Here is an 8,299-nt window from a genome sequence, read left to right as displayed (position 1 = left end):
ACCTATTTAATATGTAAAAGTTCAATGGCTTTTAGTATATTCACAGAGTTGTGAAACTATCACCACAGTAAATTTTAGATCATTTTATAATCCACAATGGAAACCCTACCCATGAGCGGTTACATCTCAATACCTTCCATCCCCCACAACCCTAGGCAACCACTAATCTACTCTGTGTATCTGTAGATTTGCCTATACTGAACGTTTCATATAAATGAATTAATATAGTATGTAGTCTTTTGTTACTGGCTTTTTTTAATTAGCATAGTATTTTCAAGGTTCATCCATTTGTAGTTAAGTGTAAATACTTCACTCTTCTTCGATGGAAAGTAATAATCTACTCTATGAATATATCAAGCTATAGATAGGCATTTTTTAGTTGATGGACATTTGGGTGGCAGCACCATTTGTTGAAAACAATTTTTCCTCATTGAACTTTCTTGATACCTGTGTCAAAAATCAATTGACAAGAAATGTGATATCTTATTTTTGTACTCTCAATTTTATTTCATTGAACTACATGTCTGTCCTATGCCAGTATTACACTATCTGGATTATTGGAGCTGTGTAGTACATTTTGAAATTTTTAAGTGTGAACCCTTCAACTTTGCTGCCTTTTCAAGATGACTTTTGCTATTCTTGGTGCCTTAAAATTCCATACATATTTTGAGAGCAGTCTGTCAATTTAGGTAAAGAAACAAACTTGAATTTTGATAGAGATTTCACTGTACCTAAGAATCAATTTGGGAAGTATAGCCATATTAACCACATTAAGTCTTAAAATCCATAAACATGGCATATCTTTTTATTTCTTTATGATTTCCTTAATTTCTTTGAGCAGTGTTTTTGTGTACAATGTTCTCATTGGGTAAGTTTTGTACCTCCTTGGCTAAATTTATTTCCAAGTATTTTTATTATTTTTGATGCTATTGTAAATGATTATTTTCTTAATTTTACATTTGGATTTTTCTTTTTTAGTGTATAAAAATACAATAATTTTTTAATACATTGATCTTGTTTTCTGCAACTTTGCTGAAGTCATTTATTAGTTTTAAGAATTTTTAAAATAGATTTCTCAGGATATTCTATACAAAAAAAGCAGATCATTTGCAACAACATGGATGGACTTGGAGGACATTATGCTAAGTAAAATAAGTCAGATCAAGTAAGACAAATACTGTATGATAACTCTTATATGTAGAATTTAAAAAATACAACAAGCTAGTGTATACAACAAAAAAAGAAACAGACTGAGGGATACAGAGAACAAACTAGTGATTACTAGTGTGGAGAGGGAAGGGGTAAGGGAAAAAATAGGGGTAGGGGATTAAGAGGTACAAACTATTATGTATAAAATGAGCTACAAGGTATATTGTACAACATGGGGAATATAACCAATATTATATAATAACTATAAATGGAGTATAACCTTTAAAAACTGAATCACTCTATTGCACACCTATTATTTATATAATATTGTACATCAACTATACTTCAGTAATAAATATAAAAAATCTAAAAATTAAAAATATAAATTTCCACCAAACCACATCCCCCACCCACCCCACCCAACTTTCTGTGTTTTTTGATTTCCAGTCACGGAGAGAAGAGATCATATTGATTAAACATCAGGTCTTAGAAGTGATAACTAAGGAGTAGCTTTTATTGCAGAGTTGTTAGAGTCAGACTTCAGATCGCTTGGGGAAGAAGACTTTTTTAATGGCCCTAAGGATCTGCTTGGTTTTTACACTATAGATAATGGGATTCATCACTGGCGGAATAAGCAAGTACACATTGGCCATGAGAGTGTACACATAAGGGGGTGCCTTTTTCACACACCTGTGGACAAAGCACAAGCTGATGAAAGGGATGTAGAAGATGTTAACAGCACGTATGTGGGAGACACAAGTGCTAAAGGCCTTATGCTGCTCCTCTGGGGAAGCGGAGCTCAGGACGATATTAATAATCAGGATATAGGAGAGAAGGATAAAGATGGAGTCCACTCCTGCGGTAACTATGAGGGCAGTAAGTCCTAAAACATTGTTGATCTTATTGTCAGAGCATGAGAGCTGGATTATATAAGAATGGAAACAGTAAGACTGATGGAGCACACAGCTTTTGCAGAAGGACAGACATTTAAGAAGCAGAGCCAGAGGCATTAGGATCACTGCCCCTCTGACAAGGATGGCAAACCACACCTTCATGATTCTGAAATCAGTCAAAATGTTTGTGTATCTCAGTGGATTACAAATAGCAAAGAAGTGGTCAAAGGCCATCGCCAGGAGCACTGAAGACTCCATGACAGTAAAAAGTTGAATGAAGAATGTCTGGGCAACACAGGCATTGAAACTGATCTATCTTGCATGGAACCAGAATATGCCCAGCATAGTGACCAGCGTTGAAATACACAATCCCGGATCAATGGTTGAGCGCATAGAGAGGAAATAGTACATAGGTTCATGGAGACATGCCTCAATGATGATGACCAATAGGATTACGCCATTCCCAAGAGGGCAATTATGTAGAGACAGCAGAAGGGGATGGAGATCCAGGCATGGGCAGCTTCTAGTCCTGGAACTCCGTCAGGAAAAAGATCAGAGAAGAGGAAGTGATGTTAGGATAAAGTGACATGATGGCTATGGAAGAATAATGGTGCTGAAATCAAATACCCTAGAATGAGAAATGAAAACATCATTCAGCAATTTCATTGTGATTTTTATTAACTGCCATTTGATAAATCAAATTGGAGTTTATTCCTAGGATGCTAACCTCTCTTTCTTGCTCCTCAGTTTTTATTTTCTTTTTGCTGTATTAAACTTCCCCTCCAAAATTCTTGTTTCCTGATTCACAATAGAGAATAGAGCTTTTTTTTTCTTTTCAATCTCAGGGGTACTTTTTGTCATTTTCCACTTTGATCCTAAGCATTGTCCCCCATTTTTGTGCTCCAAACACAGAGGGAGAATTGGATCAATATAATTCAAAAATACAAAGAATTTAATGGAGATCTCAAAAATTTTATTAGTTTTGAAAAATAAGATTTATTATTTAATTAAAAAATACATGTGTTAGAATATTTGTGTTAATACTAGCACATTATCATGGAACTTTATCATACATTTAAAAAATATATAGTCTTTTTAGGAAGTAATTTTATTTAAGGAAATAATTTTACCCACATCAAAATATCCTATTCATTATTTCTTGGCCAATTGATCTTACCCCGTCTTGCTAAGGTTGTTTCTAATCTATGGTTACATTTCTGCTCTTGATTTTCTTTTTCTTTTCATATGTGTTGTCACTGTGGTTGTGTTGATACGTAAGTGTTAAAGAAAATTCTTTGTAACTTCACCTTTAGCAATTAGTCCTTTCAGAGGCAACTGAATTAAATTTCAGGGCTAAGAGTGAACTGGGTATGCACAGACCTGATATTAGATCCTTCCCTCTTCAGTCTAGTGTTGTTGGAATCATTGCCACCCTTTACTTGCCTACAGCCTCAGAACAGTACACTTACAGAGCCTGTCTTCGTCAAAGTAAATGACACATTTGAGCTTTCATCTCCACCGAGGGCGGGGGAGGGGGGCAACTGAAATGAGACTTATTGTTATGTAGATGAGGTCCTGGATACATGTTCTTCTCTTTCCTTTCTCCTTTCTCATATTGACTGAACTCTTTGATCTAGTCCCCTTATACACCAGAAGGTCTTGCTAAGATCTTCACTAAGTCAATCTGGTGGTGCTCTATTCTTAAGTTTCTTCTCTTTGGCTTCTTGAAGACGGGAGGATTTCGTCATAGTCCCAATCATTGGCTGGAATCCCACTGGTCACTTATGAACATTCAGAACCACAATGCTCCAACTGTTTGTTGTGAGGAATATACTCCTGCAGCTGTGTTATACCTACGCAATTTTACTTCCTTAGTGAAATATTCTGGCTCCAAATCTTAGTTTGGGACACCTCTAGTGAATACATGTAGTGTTGCTGTCTACATTTCTTTTTTAATCTCCAGCTTTTATTACTACCCAGTCTCAATTTTTATTCCTCTTATAGGCTACTGGGATCCCAGCATACCTTATGTCTGAGGATACTCAGCTTGGGTTCAGAAGAGACACATCTTTAGTCTTGTCATTTAATGTTAATGTTAAGGTGATTGAATTAGATCATCTCCATTATTGTTTCCTTATTCTATGCAATTGCAGTTGAAAAAGACATCACAGAAACGTGCTTGTAGACATTACTTAGTATCTTAAATATATGAAATATAGGCCCCCGCCTGAAGGCTCTAGAGAATAAGCCATGGGCTGAACTGATAAACAAGGTGTGAGAAATGTCACGTAGCTGGCCGGATAAGAGATGGCCTATTTAATGTATCCAGTATGGACAGCTGGATAGCCAATGACAGGTAAGATCCTCAGAGGAGGACAACCTAAAACAGGCACAGCCGGCTGGTTAAGAGATGGCCTACTTAATGAAGTTTCGTGATGAACTTTAAAACAATCTGTCCTTGATATGTAACATCCTATGCTTACTGCAGTAGCCTGGGAGCCTAATAGATCAAGATTATTAACATTGTTATAACTTAGATGGTATGTGAGGCATCGTGCATGTCCTACATAAACCCTTTTACAAGAATCAGTAAACAGAGAACTGCTTCGCTTCTCTCCGCACGGTGTTCGTGTGTACATGATATCGCGCTGACGTGAGAGGTTATAGAAAGAGCCCTAAGCAGAAAATTTCAAGTGCATGTTTTAGTGATTATAGAATAGTTACTGATGATAAGGTCATTCATGTTCCATTGACTTCATAATTATCTGACTGAAAGTATATTAAGTGAAATTAAATCAAAATCTCAACTCAGTTTTCTGGCCTCATTCAAAAGTTAATATGCAAAATTTTTCAAATCAGAGGACTTAGAATATTTTTGATCAAATTTTCTCCCTGGTAAATTGGAGATGATAATACTTACAGTTACTTTGAAAGGAAGCTAAGACACATCATTTGTAGAATCCCACAATGCGTCCCATACTATGTGCTTTAAGTGAATTATCTCATTTAATGTAAAAATCATATTTCTTATAAAATTGAAGTTTTTCATCCAAGAAAGTAAAAGCTAGAGAGATAAACTTTGTAATATTTCATGCAGTGGAAAAACTAGGCCTTGAATCCCATTTTTGTAAATTCAAAATCTGTTAAAGTTCCGCCATGGTACATATCAGTGCTTCCCCAAGATAGTAAAATTGGTAGAACAACATTAAAAAAAAAACTTTCATGTTATATATACATGTGAATTAGTAAAATGTCTAGTATTCATGTGATTTTTTTTCTTCAACAGCCATACGCTATCATCTTTCCTTATCTCTATACAGTCATATGAATGCATAGGTATTATCATTTCAAACACTTGATATGTTTTTTACATCCTGATTTTTGTTGCTCTACTTAAAACTTATTTCCTGTCAACATTTAAGGGAGATGGAAAAGCATGATTTCCTTACATGCTAAATTAGTAAGATGCTGGTAAAATTTACAAGGTATAGTGTATAATGAGACCTACTGGAATCTTAGATTTGAACTAAAAAAAAGATAACACATTTTATTTACAAACTAGAAAGAGACACGGACATAGAAAACAAACTATGAAGAAGAGAGAGGGGGGAGGCATAAATTTGGAGTTTGGGATTAACACATACACACCACTATATATAAAATAGATAAACAAGGACCTACTGTATAGCACAGGGAACTATATTCAATTTCTTGTAATAAGCTATAATGGAAAAGACTCTGAAAATACATGTGTATATATATGCATGTATGTATATGTATAACTGAATCGATTTGCTGTACACCTGAAACTAACATTATAAATCAACTACATTTCAATAAAAATAAAATTAAAAAAGAAAATTATATTAAAAAAAGAAAATCAAGACTTTTTTTTAATTTAGGGAATTTACAGCCTTGTGGAAACTATAATAATTATATACAAGTGTATAGTCAAAAACACTTGAAGGCAAAAAAGATACAGATAGAGCACTATAAAAGGCAAATTATGAGAATGAGAGATCAGATGTCATTGGAGTAATCGTGGAAAATTTAATAGAGAAGATATTTAAAGATGACCCTTGACACATAGGTAGAGTTTCCAGTTGTAGTAGTAGGTGTTGGGGTTAAAGTGGCATCAATAGTAAAGCACACCATTAGGAAAATTGCACGTACATGACAGAGCAGTTAGCGGACAGATTTTCTTAGACTTACAAAACATGTGAAGAGAGAAATAGGTAGATTAAACTTTAAAGGAAAGTTGAACCCTAACTGCGGAGGACTTCATCATAGATGGGAGTTTTTGCTTCGTTTAGTTGGTGTATAAGAAACAACCATGAAAGAGATACCTACTAGTTTGTTTTAAAATTTTATTTGAGCTGGATATTTGGAAAATTAGTTCATAGTGAGTGATGGGTACTTTTGGGCAGAAATAGAATAGAGATGAGAGTTTGGTTAGTCATCTATAGGAACAAGTTAATGGAGAAGTAGTGAATCTCTGAATTAATATTTTAGTGGTAGAAAAGCTAAGATTGCTTTAGGTGGAATTAACTAAATTGTGGAGATGTTCAAACTGGATAATGTCTAGCTCCACCCAACTCTAAAATTGTACAGGTTTCTAACTCCAATTTGTGGTAAATTTTCAATGACTTTGAAATAGGTCATTATGGGAGCAGAACTGTTAAATACGAAGTCCATTGGAACATACAAGTTTCAGCATAGCTTTCTGAATCTGCTTTGTTTTTACGCTATAGATGATGGGGTTCATCACAGGGGGAACGAGCAAGAATACATTAGCAATAAGTGTGGGCACGTAGCGTGGAACATGTTTTCCAAATCTGTGAACAAAAGACAGGCTGATCAGAGGAATGTAAAATATGGCCACAGCAGTGATATGAGAAATGCAAGTGCTGAAGGCTTTTTTCCTCTCCTCTGGGGATGCGATGTTGAGAACTGAGCGAATAATCAAGATGTAGGAGAGCAGGATAAAGACAGAGTCCACTCCAGCAGTAGAGATAATTGCAGTTAATCCAAACGCACTATTAATCTTTGTATCTGAACATGAGAGCTTCATCACATCAGGGTGGAAGCAGTAGAAGTGATGGAGCACATGACTGTGGCAGAATGATAGACACTTAAGAAGCAGGACTAGTGGTGTTAGAACGACTGTCCCTCTGGTGATAACTGCTAAACCAATCTGTGCGATCCTTGTGTGCGTTAGAATGGTGGCGTATCTCAAGGGGTTACAAATGGCCACAAAGCGATCAAAGGCCATAGCCAGGAGCACCGAAGATTCCATGAAAGTGAAAAGGTGAATGAAGAACATCTGTGATAAGCAAGCATTGAAGCTGATTTCCCGGGCATTGACCCAGAATATTCCCAGTACCGTCACCAGTGTGGAGATGCATAAGCCAATGTCGGTGGTGGACAACATGAAGAGGAAATAGTACATGGGCTCATGGAGGCTTGGCTCAGTGAGGACTACGAACAGGATCAAGAAATTTCCAGAAAGGGCAGTTATATAGAGGCAGCAGAAGGGGATGGAGATCCAGACATGGGCCCATTCAAGTCCAGGAGCCCCAGTCAAGAGGAAAGTAGGGAAAGTGGAATTATGGAAAATTGTCATTATGCGGCAGGAGCAGAATTCTCTTGTAAGAGCTTGACTTTCTAAATTTAGAATTTTAAAATTATTTTTATTTGAAATTAAATGTACATTTAGTAAAGTGCACAAGACTTTAGAGTACAGCTCAGTTAAGTTTGGCATCTATACACACTAGTGTAACCACTTCTGAGATCAACTATAAATTATTACCACTAACCAAGAAGACCTCATCCTCATCCATGTCCCCTTTTATAGTAACCATTGGTCTGACTTCTATTACCATAATTTCTGTTCTTGATCTTGATGTAAATGGAATCATGCAGTGTATACTATTTGCATCTTGCTTTTTTTTCACTCAATATCATGTCTGTGAAATTCATCACTGAAATAAGATATTTATTGGAGTTCAATTTAATTTCATTTTACTTAGCTAAATCTATTTGGTGTTTATCACTTATTATCCTGTACCCTTACCAGTATTTTCTATTACATTTTAAATTTTCAACTGGATTATAAACTGATGCTTATTAATGAGGACTCGTTAGAATAAAAGGTTAATTTTAGCTTATCTCTGTCTTGTAGATTTCTTCGCTCATAGTAAATATTCAATATGTATTTACTAATTGATTTGTATTTCATTTGCTCTTCCTGAAATATT

The 8,299-nt window shown here is 35.5% G+C and overlaps 1 protein-coding gene and 1 pseudogene across 1 annotated transcript; both read right to left on the bottom strand.

Annotated features, from left to right (window-relative positions):
- Positions 1-1,682: 1,682 nt before the first annotated feature.
- LOC105097974 (olfactory receptor 51F2-like) lies at positions 1,683-2,631 on the bottom strand (annotated as a pseudogene).
- A 4,018-nt stretch (positions 2,632-6,649) lies between these two features.
- On the bottom strand, positions 6,650-7,665 carry LOC105098056 (olfactory receptor 51F1). Its single transcript, XM_010990676.3, has one exon. It carries the CDS (start codon positions 7,663-7,665, stop codon positions 6,721-6,723), a length of 945 nt encoding a protein of 314 aa, XP_010988978.2. The 3' UTR covers positions 6,650-6,720.
- Positions 7,666-8,299: the final 634 nt, after the last annotated feature.

This window comes from Camelus dromedarius, chromosome 12 (assembly GCF_036321535.1).
Source record: "Camelus dromedarius isolate mCamDro1 chromosome 12, mCamDro1.pat, whole genome shotgun sequence".
In the NCBI taxonomy this organism is placed as follows: Eukaryota; Metazoa; Chordata; class Mammalia; order Artiodactyla; family Camelidae; genus Camelus; species Camelus dromedarius.
This window is presented reverse-complemented; position numbering and strand designations above follow the sequence as displayed.

What these genes read in the sequence shown, in the direction of transcription:
- LOC105098056 (XM_010990676.3), bottom strand. Translation starts at nt 7,665, where the DNA reads ATGACAATTTTCCATAATTCCACTTTCCCTACTTTCCTCTTGACTGGG.